The sequence below is a fragment of the Cibotium barometz genome, chromosome 3, assembly GCF_041138505.1.
Source record: "Cibotium barometz isolate CiBa-2024 chromosome 3, ASM4113850v1, whole genome shotgun sequence".
NCBI lineage: Eukaryota > Viridiplantae > Streptophyta > Polypodiopsida > Cyatheales > Cibotiaceae > Cibotium > Cibotium barometz.
The window spans coordinates 31106021-31125696 of NC_141048.1; the positions used below are offsets into that span (position 1 = coordinate 31106021).

A 19676-nucleotide genomic window follows, 5' to 3' on the forward strand; every position below is an offset into this window, starting at 1 on the left:
GACATTGGGTCGTAAGTCTGCATTAAGATCAAAAGACAGTTTGCGTCTGGCATTGGTGTTGTCTAGGTAAAGAGGGACAGCAAAACACATGTATATTGCTCAGCACGTGTCTTTAATATGGTGTTTTGGTCTTATTGAACGACTCTTATGTGAATGGGTTGATTTGTATCACTTTTTCTAATGCTTGGCACATTTCTACACAAAGCATAACTGGTTTTATTTACCTCCATGCTTATGTTCATGGCTCCTGATGAACCAGAGGAAATATCCACAAATTTGCATGAATGATGAAATGCTTTGTGCTGATGCACACATTAAACTTAGTGTTTAGTTACATCAACTCATTATAGAGTATTTGAGTTATGGCTATAACATTGTTGTCTTGTGCTTATGAATTCATCCACCCAAGCTTATAAGGTGTTTGTTTTCTCTTTGCAAAGCAAATATATGATCAACAATAACGTAATGTGATACTAGAGTATCTCTTGCTAATCCAAGGAATATATCTTGAACTAAGTGTGAAGCAAGAGCTTGTCACACTGGTGTCCAAATCACCAACCTTGTTTGAGTCATAAAGCTCACGAAGAGTTTTATTTGTAGTGTAGGTCATGCCATAAGCTGGTGTTCCATGGACATAGCATAGTATCTCTGCATCCCTAGTTTTCAATGGCTCTCTTATGGTTGGTTGGAAAACTTGCTTAAGACACCAGCACCAAAGATGATGAATGGCCTAGTATTACATAAGAAAATAAGACTTCTCAGAGCTCTCATCTACGAGTGGTAAAATTTCCTCCTTAGAAAGCTTTGACCCAACCGCCATAGAAGGCACAACTGTGCAATCACAACCAAACACTTTGAAATGAGAAAGTGAAGGCTTGTTACTTGTGTATATACTTGTTGTCATCCATTGGCTTTGTTGCACTTATATTGAGGAGGTAAACTGTTGTGTTCATTGCTTGGGCCCAAAAAGAATTTGAAAGACCTCTCTTTGCAAACTTCTATTGAGCATGTAAATTGTTGTGTTCATTGCTTCGGCCCAAGAAGAGCTTAGAAAACCCTCATCATGAGCATACTTTGAGCCGTCTCCACAACAATTGTCCAATTTTTTGGGCTTGACAGCTCCATAGTAAGCTATGCCATTGAATGCTACTCTCTTACCAACAAAATCCGACTTGGTGATCTGTCCGACTTTGAAATGAGAAAGTGAAGGCTTGTTACTTGTTTATATACTTCTTGTCATCCATCCTTGTTGCACTTCTATTAAGGATGTAAACTTTTGTGTTCACTTCTTCGGCCCGAAAAGAATTTGAAAGACCTCTCTTTGCAAACTTCTATTGAGCATGTAAACTGTTGTGTTCACTGCTTCGGCCCAAAAAGAGCTTAGAAGACCCTTCTCATTGAGCATACTTTGAGCCATCTCCACAACAATTGTCCCATTTTTTGGGCTTGACAACTCCATTATATCGTTGAATGCTACTCTTACCAACAAAATCCGACTTGGTGATCTATCCTTAGCTTCTTCACCTTCATGTTTTGACCATTGCAATCTTGAACTATGCAAAAGCTTTCTTGAGGAAATAAAAGACAAGGTGGAGAAAGCACCTCTTAAATCCATTGTTTGTATCTTCCCACAGAGATGTGCATGAATGAGTTGTAGAGGAAATGTAGACTCAGTATCAGACATCTTGCAAAAAGGGTTGTGGGTGCTACTTGTCCATCATGTAGGCTTCGTAATTTTCTAGTATGGCAACGATTGAAGGAAAGATCCAACATCATTCCCTTCTTTTGAATTTGTAGAAGAGTTCGAGGGTCAATATGGCTAAAGTTATCATGCCACAATGTGATAGCTTCCACACCCTGCTCGCAATATGAGTGTTGAAAGCTCATACAGATTGTTTCTTTGTAATGCCCCATCCCACAATCTTGTCTTGAAAATCCATGATGACTACTTGTTTTTCGTTGAAGAGAAATTGTAAAATCACGATCATTGATGGCTGAAATGAATAGGAAGTTCTTCAACTTTACAAGGTAACACCTGACAACTTTGCCTGTAGCAAGCTTGCGTTCCTTGTGAGACACAATCTGTTCTGATTGCAAAATTTTCTCAAGCTCATCCACTTCTTGTGGATCCTTAATAACCGGTTCACCGGGCTCTGGCTCTACATACTTGCGAAGGAGACTCACATGAAAAGCATTGTGTATGTGCCAATGACTAGGCAATGTCAACTTGAAAGCCACTTCATTGATCTTCTTGATCACTTGAAAAGGCCCATAGTACCTGGTTGTAAGCTAGGGTATGCACCCTCTTTGCCAGGCCTCTTTTCAAGTCTTGCTTTCTCGAATTTCAGCAATACCCAATCATTCTCTTTGACAAGCCTAGTTGGTATTCTTGATTTTACCCAGGGTTTTGGCAAGCCTTAGACCCCAAAAGCTGTGCATGGTGAAAGGGTCAATATCAATTTCGAATGGCCACCTCCAAAAGTGGAGATTCACATGCCTTGGGAAAGGGTGGGAGCAGGAGAACCCAGCACAGGAGGCAGTCTATTTTGTTGAAAGCGAGCAAACTAAATTTTTTAAAAGCATGTTTGGGTTAAGAGGGTTAGTGAGAGTAGCTAAAATACATACATACATATGTATGTGTGTAGCTACCTTTGTACCTATGAGAGTGAGAAGTAACAGTTTTCCTGAATGCAGTTTCTTGAAATAACAATGCAAAATGTTTTGGAAGGTAGTCTGCTGCTATAAAGCTTTTTCAGAAAATCATAAAGCTGTTTATTTTTTGGAAGGATTTGCTAATTTCTCCTTTTCTGCTAATCAGAGGGAATCAGTTCAGGAATGCTAAGCAGTGGAGATGTTGCTCTAGCATCATCAATATCCAAGATCATAGCATCAACTCTAACTTATCCTCATGAGGTAAACCATCCTTTTCCAAGCAATGTTTGAATTTTTCAATTTTAAGCGAACACTGGCATATCCAAAGTGCTGCAAACATAACCAGTTATTTCCTCGAATCATTACTCAGGTTGTAAGATCCAGACTGCAAGAGCAAAGCCACTCCAAGTATGCAGAAGTTCGGTACAAAGGTGTCATTGATTGCGTCAAAAAGGTTTACCTGAAAGGAGGCATTGCAGGTTTTTATAGTGGCTGTGCAACTAATCTCATGAGGACGACACCTGCTGCTGTGATCACATTTACCAGTTACGAGCTCATCCGAAAGAAGCTGGAAAAGATGTTTCCACCTAAATCACAGCCCACATCAAACTCATCAGAGAGTTATTCTGGAGTTGAGCACGCTTCACCAGTCGCACTGGAGAAGGGAGCTCTGCATCTGCAAAAGTGAAGCCTTTGCCTTTGCGTCAAAAAGATCACTTGCATGCCTCGAGCCAGTAATAACCCTTTTCACACCTGAAAGTTTCATGCCCATTTTTTGGGGTGTGCAAGATCTACCAGGGTCACATCACAACATGTGTGTACATCATTATAAAACTGCAACTGGTGTTAGCTAACTCTTTAGAGGGGGTTGAGGGCTATTGAGCTTTGCTGTGATAAGCCAAGCAGGAAATTTTTGCATTATATTGATTTAGCACAGCCAACAAAATTATTGGCAACTTATTTTTTCCAAACAAAACGGAGAAAGAACATCATGTACTCATGGCCGGGAAGCAGGTCGTGGATTGCATCAAGCCAAGTTGCTTGACCCATGTCGTGTGTATTTTTTATAATCCTTATTTTCTTCTAGATAAGCAGTGTTCTTCTGACATTGGGTCGTAAGTCTGCATTAAGATCAAAAGACAGTTTGCATCTGGCATTGGTGTTGTCTAGGTAAAGAGGGACAGCAAAACACATGTATATTGCTCAGCACGTGTCTTTAATATGGTGTTTTGGTCTTATTGAACGACTCTTATGTGAATGGGTTGATTTGTATCACTTTTTCTAATGCTTGGCACATTTCTACACAAAGCATAACTGGTTTTATTTACCTCCATGCTTATGTTCATGGCTCCTGATGAACCAGAGGAAATATCCACAAATTTGCATGAATGATGAAATGCTTTGTGCTGATGCACACATTCAACTTAGTGTTTAGTTACATTAACTCATTATAGAGTATTTGAGTTATGGCTATAACATTGTTGTCTTGTGCTTATGAATTCATCCAGCCAAGCTTATAAGGTGTTTGTTTTCTCTTTGCAAAGCAAATATATGATCAACAATAACGTAATGTGATACTAGAGTATCTCTTGCTAATCCAAGGAATATATCTTGAACTAAGTGTGAAGCAATAGCTTGTCACACTGGTGTCCAAATCACCAACCTTGTTTGAGTCATAAAGCTCACGAAGAGTTTTATTTGTAGTGTAGGTCATGCCATAAGCTGGTGTTCCATGGACATAGCATAGTATCTCTGCATCCCTAGTTTTCAATGGCTCTCTTATGGCTGGTTGGAAAACTTGCTTAAGACACCAGCACCAAAGATGATGAATGGCCTAGTATTACATAAGAAAATAAGACTTCTCAGAGCTCTCATCTACGAGTGGTAAAATTTCCTCCATAGAAATATTTGACCCAACCGCCATAGAAGGCACAACTGTGCAATCACAACCAAACACTTTGAAATGAGAAAGTGAAGGCTTGTTACTTGTGTATATACTTGTTGTCATCCATTGGCTTTGTTGCACTTATATTGAGGATGTAAACTGTTGTGTTCATTGCTTGGGCCCAAAAAGAATTTGAAAGACCTCTCTTTGCAAACTTCTATTGAGCATGTAAATTGTTGTGTTCATTGCTTCGGCCCAAGAAGAGCTTAGAAAACCCTCATCATGAGCATACTTTGAGCCGTCTCCACAACAATTGTCCAATTTTTTGGGCTTGACAGCTCCATAGTAAGCTATGCCATTGAATGCTACTCTCTTACCAACAAAATCCGACTTGGTGATCTGTCCGACTTTGAAATGAGAAAGTGAAGGCTTGTTACTTGTGTATATACTTCTTGTCATCCATCCTTGTTGCACTTCTATTAAGGATGTAAACTTTTGTGTTCACTTCTTCGGCCCGAAAAGAATTTGAAAGACCTCTCTTTGCAAACTTCTATTGAGCATGTAAACTGTTGTGTTCACTGCTTCGGCCCAAAAAGAGCTTAGAAGACCCTTCTCATTGAGCATACTTTGAGCCATCTCCACAACAATTGTCCCATTTTTTGGGCTTAACAACTCCATTATATCGTTGAATGCTACTCTTACCAACAAAATCCGACTTGGTGATCTATCCTTAGCTTCTTCACCTTCATGTTTTGACCATTGCAATCTTGAACTATGCAAAAGCTTTCTTGAGGAAATAAAAGACAAGGTGGAGAAAGCACCTCTTAAATCCATTGTTTGTATCTTCCCACAGAGATGTGCATGAATGAGTTGTAGAGGAAATGTAGACTCAGTATCAGACATCTTGCAAAAAGGGTTGTGGGTGCTACTTGTCCATCATGTAGGCTTCGTAATTTTCTAGTATGGCAACGATTGAAGGAAAGATCCAACATCATTCCCTTCTTTTGAATTTGTAGAAGAGTTCAAGGGTCAATATGGCTAAAGTTATCATGCCACAATGTGCTAGCTTCCACACCCTGCTCGCAATATGAGTGTTGAAAGCTCATACAGATTGTTTCTTTGTAATGCCCCATCCCACAATCTTGTCTTGAAAATCCATGATGACTACTTGTTTTTCGTTGAAGAGAAATTGTAAAATCACGATCGTTGATGGCTGAAATGAATAGGAAGTTCTTCAACTTTACAAGGTAACACCTGACAACTTTGCCTGTAGCAAGCTTGCGTTCCTTGTGAGACACAATCTGTTCTGATTGCAAAATTTTCTCAAGCTCATCCACTTCTTGTGGATCCTTTATAACCGGTTCATCGGGCTCTGGCTCTACATACTTGCGAAGGAGACTCACATGAAAAGCATTGTGTATGTGCCAATGACTAGGCAATGTCAACTTGAAAGCCACTTCATTGATCTTCTTGATCACTTGAAAAGGCCCATAGTACCTGGTTGTAAGCTAGGGTATGCACCCTCTTTGCCAGGCCTCTTTTCAAGTCTTGCTTTCTCGAATTTCAGCAACACCCAATCATTCTCTTTGACAAGCCTAGTTGGTATTCTTGATTTTACCCAGGGTTTTGGCAAGCCTTAGACCCCAAAAGCTGTGCATGGTGAAAGGGTCAATATCAATTTCAAATGGCCACCTCCAAAAGTGGAGATTCACATGCCTTGGGAAAGGGTGGGAGCAGGAGAACCCAGCACAGGAGGCACTCTATTTTGTTGAAAGCGAGCAAACTAAATTTTTTAAAAGCATGTTTGGGTTAAGAGGGTTAGTGAGAGTAGCTAAAATACATACATACATATGTATGTGTGTAGCTACCTTCGTACCTATGAGAGTGAGAAGTAACAATTTTCCTGAATGTAGTTTCTTGAAATAACAATGCAAAATGTTTTGGAAGGTAGTCTGCTGCTATAAAGCTTTTTCAGAAAATCATAAAGCTGTTTATTTTTTGGAAGGATTTGCTAATTTCTCCTTTTCTGCTAATCAGAGGGAATCAGTTCAGGAATGCTAAGCAGTGGAGATGTTGCTCTGGCATCATCAATATCCAAGATCATAGCATCAACTCTAACTTATCCTCATGAGGTAAACCATCCTTTTCCAAGCAATGTTTGAATTTTTCAATTTTAAGCGAACACTGGCATATCCAAAGTGCTGCAAACATAACCAGTTATTTCCTCGAATCATTACTCAGGTTGTAAGATCTAGACTGCAAGAGCAAAGCCACTCCAAGTATGCAGAAGTTCGGTACAAAGGTGTCATTGATTACGTCAGAAAGGTTTACCTGAAAGAAGGCATTGCAGGTTTTTATAGTGGCTGTGCAACTAATCTCATGAGGACGGCACCTGCTGCTGCTGTGATCACATTTACCAGTTACGAGCTCATCCGAAAGAAGCTGGAAAAGATGTTTCCACCTAAATCACAGCCCACATCAAACTCATCAGAGAGTTATTCTGGAGTTGAGCACGCTTCACCAGTCGCACTGGAGAAGGGAGCTCTGCATCTGCAAAAGTGAAGCCTTTGCCTTTGCGTCAAAAAGATCACTTGCATGCCTCGAGCCAGTAATAACCCTTTTCACACCTGAAAGTTTCATGCCCATTTTTTGGGGTGTGCAAGATCTACCAGGGTCACATCACAACATGTGTGTACATCATTATAAAACTGCAACTGGTGTTAGCTAACTCTTTAGAGGGGGTTGAGGGCTATTGAGCTCTGCTGTGATAAGCCAAGCAGGAAATTTTTGCATTATATTGATTTAGCACAGCCAACAAAATTATTGGCAACTTATTTTTTCCAAACAAAACGGAGAAAGAACATCATGTACTCATGGCCGGGAAGCAGGTCGTGGATTGCATCAAGCCAAGTTGCTTGACCCATGTTGTGTGTATTATTTATAATCCTCATTTTCTTCTAGACAAGCAGTGTTCTTCTGACATTGGGTCGTAAGTCTGCATTGAGATCAAAAGACAGTTTGCATCTGGCATTGGTGTTGTCTAGGTAAAGAGGGACAGCAAAACACATGTATATTGCTCAGCACGTGTCTTTAATATGGTGTTTTGGTCTTATTGAACGACTCTTATGTGAATGGGTTGATTTGTATCACTTTTTCTAATGCTTGGCACATTTCTACACAAAGCATAACTGGTTTTATTTACCTCCATGCTTATGTTCATGGCTCCTGATGAACCAGAGGAAATATCCACAAATTTGCATGAATGATGAAATGCTTTGTGCTGATGCACACATTCAACTTAGTGTTTAGTTACATCAACTCATTATAGAGTATTTGAGTTATGGCTATAACATTGTTGTCTTGTGCTTATGAATTCATCCAGCCAAGCTTATAAGGTGTTTGTTTTCTCTTTGCAAAGCAAATATATGATCAACAATAACGTAATGTGATACTAGAGTATCTCTTGCTAATCCAAGGAATATATCTTGAACTAAGTGTGAAGCAATAGCTTGTCACACTGGTGTCCAAATCACCAACCTTGTTTGAGTCATAAAGCTCACGAAGAGTTTTATTTGTAGTGTAGGTCATGCCATAAGCTGGTGTTCCATGGACATAGCATAGTATCTCTGCATCCCTAGTTTTCAATGGCTCTCTTATGGCTGGTTGGAAAACTTGCTTAAGACACCAGCACCAAAGATGATGAATGGCCTAGTATTACATAAGAAAATAAGACTTCTCGGAGCTCTCATCTACGAGTGGTAAAATTTCCTCCATAGAAAGCTTTGACCCAACCGCCATAGAAGGCACAACTGTGCAATCACAACCAAACACTTTGAAATGAGAAAGTGAAGGCTTGTTACTTGTGTATATACTTGTTGTCATCCATTGGCTTTGTTGCACTTATATTGAGGATGTAAACTGTTGTGTTCATTGCTTGGGCCCAAAAAGAATTTGAAAGACCTCTCTTTGCAAACTTCTATTGAGCATGTAAATTGTTGTGTTCATTGCTTCGGCCCAAGAAGAGCTTAGAAAACCCTCATCATGAGCATACTTTGAGCCGTCTCCACAACAATTGTCCAATTTTTTGGGCTTGACAGCTCCATAGTAAGCTATGCCATTGAATGCTACTCTCTTACCAACAGAATCCGACTTGGTGATCTGTCCGACTTTGAAATGAGAAAGTGAAGGCTTGTTACTTGTGTATATACTTCTTGTCATCCATCCTTGTTGCACTTCTATTAAGGATGTAAACTTTTGTGTTCACTTCTTCGGCCCGAAAAGAATTTGAAAGACCTCTCTTTGCAAACTTCTATTGAGCATGTAAACTGTTGTGTTCACTGCTTCGGCCCAAAAAGAGCTTAGAAGACCCTTCTCATTGAGCATACTTTGAGCCATCTCCACAACAATTGTCCCATTTTTTGGGCTTGACAACTCCATTATATCGTTGAATGCTACTCTTACCAACAAAATCCGACTTGGTGATCTATCCTTAGCTTCTTCACCTTCATGTTTTGACCATTGCAATCTTGAACTATGCAAAAGCTTTCTTGAGGAAATAAAAGACAAGGTGGAGAAAGCACCTCTTAAATCCATTGTTTGTATCTTCCCACAGAGATGTGCATGAATGAGTTGTAGAGGAAATGTAGACTCAGTATCAGACATCTTGCAAAAAGGGTTGTGGGTGCTACTTGTCCATCATGTAGGCTTCGTAATTTTCTAGTATGGCAACGATTGAAGGAAAGATCCAACATCATTCCCTTCTTTTGAATTTGTAGAAGAGTTCGAGGGTCAATATGGCTAAAGTTATCATGCCACAATGTGCTAGCTTCCACACCCTGCTCGCAATATGAGTGTTGAAAGCTCATACAGATTGTTTCTTTGTAATGCCCCATCCCACAATCTTGTCTTGAAAATCCATGATGACTACTTGTTTTTCATTGAAGAGAAATTGTAAAATCACGGTCGTTGATGGCTGAAATGAATAGGAAGTTCTTCAACTTTACAAGGCAACACCTGACAACTTTGCCTGTAGCAAGCTTGCGTTCCTTGTGAGACACAATCTGTTCTGATTGCAAAATTTTCTCAAGCTCATCCACTTCTTGTGGATCCTTAATAACCGGTTCACCGGGCTCTGGCTCTACATACTTGCGAAGGAGACTCACATGAAAAGCATTGTGTATGTGCCAATGACTAGGCAATGTCAACTTGAAAGCCACTTCATTGATCTTCTTGATCACTTGAAAAGGCCCATAGTACCTGGTTGTAAGCTAGGGTATGCACCCTCTTTGCCAGGCCTCTTTTCAAGTCTTGCTTTCTCGAATTTCAGCAATACCCAATCATTCTCTTTGACAAGCCTAGTTGGTATTCTTGATTTTACCCAGGGTTTTGGCAAGCCTTAGACCCCAAAAGCTCTGCATGGTGAAAGGGTCAATATCAATTTCAAATGGCCACCTCCAAAAGTGGAGATTCACATGCCTTGGGAAAGGGTGGGAGAAGGAGAACCCAGCACAGGAGGCACTCTATTTTGTTGAAAGCGAGCAAACTAAATTTTTTAAAAGCATGTTTGGGTTAAGAGGGTTAGTGAGAGTAGCTAAAATACATACATACATATGTATGTGTGTAGCTACCTTCGTACCTATGAGAGTGAGAAGTAACAGTTTTCCTGAATGCAGTTTCTTGAAATAAGTAGTCATCCACCCAATGCAAAATGTTTTGGAAGGTAGTCTGCTGCTATAAAGCTTTTTCAGAAAATCATAAAGCTGTTTATTTTTTGGAAGGATTTGCTAATTTCTCCTTTTCTGCTAATCAGAGGGAATCAGTTCAGGAATGCTAAGCAGTGGAGATGTTGCTCTGGCATCATCAATATCCAAGATCATAGCATCAACTCTAACTTATCCTCATGAGGTAAACCATCCTTTTCCAAGCAATGTTTGAATTTTTCAATTTTAAGCGAACACTGGCATATCCAAAGTGCTGCAAACATAACCAGTTATTTCCTCGAATCATTACTCAGGTTGTAAGATCTAGACTGCAAGAGCAAAGCCACTCCAAGTATGCAGAAGTTCGGTACAAAGGTGTCATTGATTGCGTCAGAAAGGTTTACCTGAAAGAAGGCATTGCAAGTTTTTATAGTGGCTGTGCAACTAATCTCATGAGGACGACACCTACTGCTGTGATCACATTTACCAGTTACGAGCTCATCCGAAAGAAGCTGGAAAAGATGTTTCCACCTAAATCACAGCCCACATCAAACTCATCAGAGAGTTATTCTGGAGTTGAGCACGCTTCACCAGTCGCACTGGAGAAGGGAGCTCTGCATCTGCAAAAGTGAAGCCTTTGCCTTTGCGTCAAAAAGATCACTTGCATGCCTCGAGCCAGTAATAACCCTTTTCACACCTGAAAGTTTCATGCCCATTTTTTGGGGTGTGCAAGATCTACCAGGGTCACATCACAACATGTGTGTACATCATTATAAAACTGCAACTGGTGTTAGCTAACTCTTTAGAGGGGGTTGAGGGCTATTGAGCTTTGCTGTGATAAGCCAAGCAGGAAATTTTTGCATTATATTGATTTAGCACAGCCAACAAAATTATTGGCAACTTATTTTTTCCAAACAAAACGGAGAAAGAACATCATGTACTCATGGCCGGGAAGCAGGTCATGGATTGCATCAAGCCAAGTTGCTTGACCCATGTCGTGTGTATTTTTTATAATCCTTATTTTCTTCTAGATAAGCAGTGTTCTTCTGACATTGGGTCGTAAGTCTGCATTAAGATCAAAAGACAGTTTGCATCTGGCATTGGTGTTGTCTAGGTAAAGAGGGACAGCAAAACACATGTATATTGCTCAGCACGTGTCTTTAATATGGTGTTTTGGTCTTATTGAACGACTCTTATGTGAATGGGTTGATTTGTATCACTTTTTCTAATGCTTGGCACATTTCTACACAAAGCATAACTGGTTTTATTTACCTCCATGCTTATGTTCATGGCTCCTGATGAACCAGAGGAAATATCCACAAATTTGCATGAATGATGAAATGCTTTGTGCTGATGCACACATTCAACTTAGTGTTTAGTTACATCAACTCATTATAGAGTATTTGAGTTATGGCTATAACATTGTTGTCTTGTGCTTATGAATTCATCCACCCAAGCTTATAAGGTGTTTGTTTTCTCTTTGCAAAGCAAATATATGATCAACAATAACGTAATGTGATACTAGAGTATCTCTTGCTAATCCAAGGAATATATCTTGAACTAAGTGTGAAGCAATAGCTTGTCACACTGGTGTCCAAATCACCAACCTTGTTTGAGTCATAAAGCTCACGAAGAGTTTTATTTGTAGTGTAGGTCATGCCATAAGCTGGTGTTCCATGGACATAGCATAGTATCTCTGCATCCCTAGTTTTCAATGGCTCTATTATGGCTGGTTGGAAAACTTGCTTAAGACACCAGCACCAAAGATGATGAATGGCCTAGTATTACATAAGAAAATAAGACTTCTCAGAGCTCTCATCTACGAGTGGTAAAATTTCCTCCATAGAAAGCTTTGACCCAACCGCCATAGAAGGCACAACTGTGCAATCACAACCAAACACTTTGAAATGAGAAAGTGAAGGCTTGTTACTTGTGTATATACTTGTTGTCATCCATTGGCTTTGTTGCACTTATATTGAGGATGTAAACTGTTGTGTTCATTGCTTGGGCCCAAAAAGAATTTGAAAGACCTCTCTTTGCAAACTTCTATTGAGCATGTAAATTGTTGTGTTCATTGCTTCGGCCCAAGAAGAGCTTAGAAAACCCTCATCATGAGCATACTTTGAGCCGTCTCCACAACAATTGTCCAATTTTTTGGGCTTGACAGCTCCATAGTAAGCTATGCCATTGAATGCTACTCTCTTACCAACAAAATCCGACTTGGTGATCTGTCCGACTTTGAAATGAGAAAGTGAAGGCTTGTTACTTGTGTATATACTTCTTGTCATCCATCCTTGTTGCACTTCTATTAAGGATGTAAACTTTTGTGTTCACTTCTTCGGCCCGAAAAGAATTTGAAAGACCTCTCTTTGCAAACTTCTATTGAGCATGTAAACTGTTGTGTTCACTGCTTCGGCCCAAAAAGAGCTTAGAAGACCCTTCTCATTGAGCATACTTTGAGCCATCTCCACAACAATTGTCCCATTTTTTGGGCTTGACAACTCCATTATATCGTTGAATGCTACTCTTACCAACAAAATCCGACTTGGTGATCTATCCTTAGCTTCTTCACCTTCATGTTTTGACCATTGCAATCTTGAACTATGCAAAAGCTTTCTTGAGGAAATAAAAGACAAGGTGGAGAAAGCACCTCTTAAATCCATTGTTTGTATCTTCCCACAGAGATGTGCATGAATGAGTTGTAGAGGAAATGTAGACTTAGTATCAGACATCTTGCAAAAAGGGTTGTGGGTGCTACTTGTCCATCATGTAGGCTTCGTAATTTTCTAGTATGGCAACGATTGAAGGAAAGATCCAACATCATTCCCTTCTTTTGAATTTGTAGAAGAGTTCAAGGGTCAATATGGCTAAAGTTATCATGCCACAATGTGCTAGCTTCCACACCCTGCTCGCAATATGAGTGTTGAAAGCTCATACAGATTGTTTCTTTGTAATGCCCCATCCCACAATCTTGTCTTGAAAATCCATGATGACTACTTGTTTTTCGTTGAAGAGAAATTGTAAAATCACGATCGTTGATGGCTGAAATGAATAGGAAGTTCTTGAACTTTACAAGGTAACACCTGACAACTTTGCCTGTAGCAAGCTTGCGTTCCTTGTGAGACACAATCTGTTCTGATTGCAAAATTTTCTCAAGCTCATCCACTTCTTGTGGATCCTTAATAACCGGTTCACCGGGCTCTGGCTCTACATACTTGCGAAGGAGACTCACATGAAAAGCATTGTGTATGTGCCAATGACTAGGCAATGTCAACTTGAAAGCCACTTCATTGATCTTCTTGCTCACTTGAAAAGGCCCATAGTACCTGGTTGTAAGCTAGGGCCACCCTCTTTGCCAGGCCTCTTTTCAAGTCTTGCTTTCTCGAATTTCAGCAATACCCAATCATTCTCTTTGACAAGCCTAGTTGGTATTCTTGATTTTACCCAGGGTTTTGGCAAGCCTTAGACCCCAAAAGCTGTGCATGGTGAAAGGTTCAATATCAATTTCAAATGGCCACCTCCAAAAGTGGAGATTCACATGCCTTGGGAAAGGGTGGGAGCAGGAGAACCCAGCACAGGAGGCACTCTATTTTGTTGAAAGCGAGCAAACTAAATTTTTTAAAAGCATGTTTGGGTTAAGAGGGTTAGTGAGAGTAGCTAAAATACATACATACATATGTATGTGTGTAGCTACCTTCGTACCTATGAGAGTGAGAAGTAACAGTTTTCCTGAATGCAGTTTCTTGAAATAAGTAGTCATCCACCCAATGCAAAATGTTTTGGAAGGTAGTCTGCTGCTATAAAGCTTTTTCAGAAAATCATAAAGCTGTTTATTTTTTGGAAGGATTTGCTAATTTCTCCTTTTCTGCTAATCAGAGGGAATCAGTTCAGGAATGCTAAGCAGTGGAGATGTTGCTCTGGCATCATCAATATCCAAGATCATAGCATCAACTCTAACTTATCCTCATGAGGTAAACCATCCTTTTCCAAGCAATGTTTGAATTTTTCAATTTTAAGCGAACACTGGCATATCCAAAGTGCTGCAAACATAACCAGTTATTTCCTCGAATCATTACTCAGGTTGTAAGATCTAGACTGCAAGAGCAAAGCCACTCCAAGTATGCAGAAGTTCGGTACAAAGGTGTCATTGATTGCGTCAGAAAGGTTTACCTGAAAGAAGGCATTGCAAGTTTTTATAGTGGCTGTGCAACTAATCTCATGAGGACGACACCTACTGCTGTGATCACATTTACCAGTTACGAGCTCATCCGAAAGAAGCTGGAAAAGATGTTTCCACCTAAATCACAGCCCACATCAAACTCATCAGAGAGTTATTCTGGAGTTGAGCACGCTTCACCAGTCGCACTGGAGAAGGGAGCTCTGCATCTGCAAAAGTGAAGCCTTTGCCTTTGCGTCAAAAAGATCACTTGCATGCCTCGAGCCAGTAATAACCCTTTTCACACCTGAAAGTTTCATGCCCATTTTTTGGGGTGTGCAAGATCTACCAGGGTCACATCACAACATGTGTGTACATCATTATAAAACTGCAACTGGTGTTAGCTAACTCTTTAGAGGGGGTTGAGGGCTATTGAGCTTTGCTGTGATAAGCCAAGCAGGAAATTTTTGCATTATATTGATTTAGCACAGCCAACAAAATTATTGGCAACTTATTTTTTCCAAACAAAACGGAGAAAGAACATCATGTACTCATGGCCGGGAAGCAGGTCATGGATTGCATCAAGCCAAGTTGCTTGACCCATGTCGTGTGTATTTTTTATAATCCTTATTTTCTTCTAGATAAGCAGTGTTCTTCTGACATTGGGTCGTAAGTCTGCATTAAGATCAAAAGACAGTTTGCATCTGGCATTGGTGTTGTCTAGGTAAAGAGGGACAGCAAAACACATGTATATTGCTCAGCACGTGTCTTTAATATGGTGTTTTGGTCTTATTGAACGACTCTTATGTGAATGGGTTGATTTGTATCACTTTTTCTAATGCTTGGCACATTTCTACACAAAGCATAACTGGTTTTATTTACCTCCATGCTTATGTTCATGGCTCCTGATGAACCAGAGGAAATATCCACAAATTTGCATGAATGATGAAATGCTTTGTGCTGATGCACACATTCAACTTAGTGTTTAGTTACATCAACTCATTATAGAGTATTTGAGTTATGGCTATAACATTGTTGTCTTGTGCTTATGAATTCATCCAGCCAAGCTTATAAGGTGTTTGTTTTCTCTTTGCAAAGCAAATATATGATCAACAATAACGTAATGTGATACTAGAGTATCTCTTGCTAATCCAAGGAATATATCTTGAACTAAGTGTGAAGCAATAGCTTGTCACACTGGTGTCCAAATCACCAACCTTGTTTGAGTCATAAAGCTCACGAAGAGTTTTATTTGTAGTGTAGGTCATGCCATAAGCTGGTGTTCCATGGACATAGCATAGTATCTCTGCATCCCTAGTTTTCAATGGCTCTCTTATGGCTGGTTGGAAAACTTGCTTAAGACACCAGCACCAAAGATGATGAATGGCCTAGTATTACATAAGAAAATAAGACTTCTCAGAGCTCTCATCTACGAGTGGTAAAATTTCCTCCATAGAAAGCTTTGACCCAACCGCCATAGAAGGCACAACTGTGCAATCACAACCAAACACTTTGAAATGAGAAAGTGAAGGCTTGTTACTTGTGTATATACTTGTTGTCATCCATTGGCTTTGTTGCACTTATATTGAGGATGTAAACTGTTGTGTTCATTGCTTGGGCCCAAAAAGAATTTGAAAGACCTCTCTTTGCAAACTTCTATTGAGCATGTAAATTGTTGTGTTCATTGCTTCGGCCCAAGAAGAGCTTAGAAAACCCTCATCATGAGCATACTTTGAGCCGTCTCCACAACAATTGTCCAATTTTTTGGGCTTGACAGCTCCATAGTAAGCTATGCCATTGAATGCTACTCTCTTACCAACAAAATCCGACTTGGTGATCTGTCCGACTTTGAAATGAGAAAGTGAAGGCTTGTTACTTGTGTATATACTTCTTGTCATCCATCCTTGTTGCACTTCTATTAAGGATGTAAACTTTTGTGTTCACTTCTTCGGCCCGAAAAGAATTTGAAAGACCTCTCTTTGCAAACTTCTATTGAGCATGTAAACTGTTGTGTTCACTGCTTCGGCCCAAAAAGAGCTTAGAAGACCCTTCTCATTGAGCATACTTTGAGCCATCTCCACAACAATTGTCCCATTTTTTGGGCTTAACAACTCCATTATATCGTTGAATGCTACTCTTACCAACAAAATCCGACTTGGTGATCTATCCTTAGCTTCTTCACCTTCATGTTTTGACCATTGCAATCTTGAACTATGCAAAAGCTTTCTTGAGGAAATAAAAGACAAGGTGGAGAAAGCACCTCTTAAATCCATTGTTTGTATCTTCCCACAGAGATGTGCATGAATGAGTTGTAGAGGAAATGTAGACTCAGTATCAGACATCTTGCAAAAAGGGTTGTGGGTGCTACTTGTCCATCATGTAGGCTTCGTAATTTTCTAGTATGGCAACGATTGAAGGAAAGATCCAACATCATTCCCTTCTTTTGAATTTGTAGAAGAGTTCAAGGGTCAATATGGCTAAAGTTATCATGCCACAATGTGCTAGCTTCCACACCCTGCTCGCAATATGAGTGTTGAAAGCTCATACAGATTGTTTCTTTGTAATGCCCCATCCCACAATCTTGTCTTGAAAATCCATGATGACTACTTGTTTTTCGTTGAAGAGAAATTGTAAAATCACGATCGTTGATGGCTGAAATGAATAGGAAGTTCTTCAACTTTACAAGGTAACACCTGACAACTTTGCCTGTAGCAAGCTTGCGTTCCTTGTGAGACACAATCTGTTCTGATTGCAAAATTTTCTCAAGCTCATCCACTTCTTGTGGATCCTTAATAACCGGTTCATCGGGCTCTGGCTCTACATACTTGCGAAGGAGACTCACATGAAAAGCATTGTGTATGTGCCAATGACTAGGCAATGTCAACTTGAAAGCCACTTCATTGATCTTCTTGATCACTTGAAAAGGCCCATAGTACCTGGTTGTAAGCTAGGGTATGCACCCTCTTTGCCAGGCCTCTTTTCAAGTCTTGCTTTCTCGAATTTCAGCAACACCCAATCATTCTCTTTGACAAGCCTAGTTGGTATTCTTGATTTTACCCAGGGTTTTGGCAAGCCTTAGACCCCAAAAGCTGTGCATGGTGAAAGGGTCAATATCAATTTCAAATGGCCACCTCCAAAAGTGGAGATTCACATGCCTTGGGAAAGGGTGGGAGCAGGAGAACCCAGCACAGGAGGCAGTCTATTTTGTTGAAAGCGAGCAAACTAAATTTTTTAAAAGCATGTTTGGGTTAAGAGGGTTAGTGAGAGTAGCTAAAATACATACATACATATGTATGTGTGTAGCTACCTTCGTACCTATGAGAGTGAGAAGTAACAATTTTCCTGAATGTAGTTTCTTGAAATAACAATGCAAAATGTTTTGGAAGGTAGTCTGCTGCTATAAAGCTTTTTCAGAAAATCATAAAGCTGTTTATTTTTTGGAAGGATTTGCTAATTTCTCCTTTTCTGCTAATCAGAGGGAATCAGTTCAGGAATGCTAAGCAGTGGAGATGTTGCTCTGGCATCATCAATATCCAAGATCATAGCATCAACTCTAACTTATCCTCATGAGGTAAACCATCCTTTTCCAAGCAATGTTTGAATTTTTCAATTTTAAGCGAACACTGGCATATCCAAAGTGCTGCAAACATAACCAGTTATTTCCTCGAATCATTACTCAGGTTGTAAGATCTAGACTGCAAGAGCAAAGCCACTCCAAGTATGCAGAAGTTCGGTACAAAGGTGTCATTGATTACGTCAGAAAGGTTTACCTGAAAGAAGGCATTGCAGGTTTTTATAGTGGCTGTGCAACTAATCTCATGAGGACGGCACCTGCTGCTGCTGTGATCACATTTACCAGTTACGAGCTCATCCGAAAGAAGCTGGAAAAGATGTTTCCACCTAAATCACAGCCCACATCAAACTCATCAGAGAGTTATTCTGGAGTTGAGCACGCTTCACCAGTCGCACTGGAGAAGGGAGCTCTGCATCTGCAAAAGTGAAGCCTTTGCCTTTGCGTCAAAAAGATCACTTGCATGCCTCGAGCCAGTAATAACCCTTTTCACACCTGAAAGTTTCATGCCCATTTTTTGGGGTGTGCAAGATCTACCAGGGTCACATCACAACATGTGTGTACATCATTATAAAACTGCAACTGGTGTTAGCTAACTCTTTAGAGGGGGTTGAGGGCTATTGAGCTTTGCTGTGATAAGCCAAGTAGGAAATTTTTGCATTATATTGATTTAGCACAGCCAACAAAATTATTGGCAACTTATTTTTTCCAAACAAAACGGAGAAAGAACATCATGTACTCATGGCCGGGAAGCAGGTCATGGATTGCATCAAGCCAAGTTGCTTGACCCATGTCGTGTGTATTTTTTATAATCCTTATTTTCTTCTAGATAAGCAGTGTTCTTCTGACATTGGGTCGTAAGTCTGCATTAAGATCAAAAGACAGTTTGCATCTGGCATTGGTGTTGTCTAGGTAAAGAGGGACAGCAAAACACATGTATATTGCTCAGCACGTGTCTTTAATATGGTGTTTTGGTCTTATTGAACGACTCTTATGTGAATGGGTTGATTTGTATCACTTTTTCTAATGCTTGGCACATTTCTACACAAAGCATAACTGGTTTTATTTACCTCCATGCTTATGTTCATGGCTCCTGATGAACCAGAGGAAATATCCACAAATTTGCATGAATGATGAAATGCTTTGTGCTGATGCACACATTCAACTTAGTGTTTAGTTACATCAACTCATTATAGAGTATTTGAGTTATGGCTATAACATTGTTGTCTTGTGCTTATGAATTCATCCAGCCAAGCTTATAAGGTGTTTGTTTTCTCTTTGCAAAGCAAATATATGATCAACAATAACGTAATGTGATACTAGAGTATCTCTTGCTAATCCAAGGAATATATCTTGAACTAAGTGTGAAGCAATAGCTTGTCACACTGGTGTCCAAATCACCAACCTTGTTTGAGTCATAAAGCTCACGAAGAGTTTTATTTGTAGTGTAGGTCATGCCATAAGCTGGTGTTCCATGGACATAGCATAGTATCTCTGCATCCCTAGTTTTCAATGGCTCTCTTATGGCTGGTTGGAAAACTTGCTTAAGACACCAGCACCAAAGATGATGAATGGCCTAGTATTACATAAGAAAATAAGACTTCTCAGAGCTCTCATCTACGAGTGGTAAAATTTCCTCCATAGAAAGCTTTGACCCAACCGCCATAGAAGGCACAACTGTGCAATCACAACCAAACACTTTGAAATGAGAAA

At 39.9% G+C, this 19676-nt stretch overlaps 1 protein-coding gene across 1 annotated transcript; it reads left to right on the forward strand.

The window, feature by feature from the left end:
- The first annotated feature begins 6579 nt into the window (after window positions 1-6579).
- LOC147639945 (nicotinamide adenine dinucleotide transporter 1, chloroplastic-like) lies at window positions 6580-7492 on the forward strand. The gene is made up of 2 exons (XM_086775534.1): window positions 6580-6669; window positions 6779-7492. The coding sequence occupies exons 1-2, from the start codon at window positions 6592-6594 to the stop codon at window positions 7097-7099; spliced, it is 399 nt and encodes a 132-aa protein (XP_086631660.1). The 5' UTR covers window positions 6580-6591; the 3' UTR covers window positions 7100-7492.
- Window positions 7493-19676: the final 12184 nt, after the last annotated feature.

Bases quoted from the DNA above. Each gene is read 5' to 3' on its own strand.
- LOC147639945 (XM_086775534.1), top strand. From the start codon at position 6,592: ATGCTAAGCAGTGGAGATGTTGCTCTGGCATCATCAATATCCAAGATC. The intron at 6,670-6,778 runs GTAAACCATCCT...ATCATTACTCAG, and splicing joins CTCTAACTTATCCTCATGAG to GTTGTAAGATCTAGACTGCA.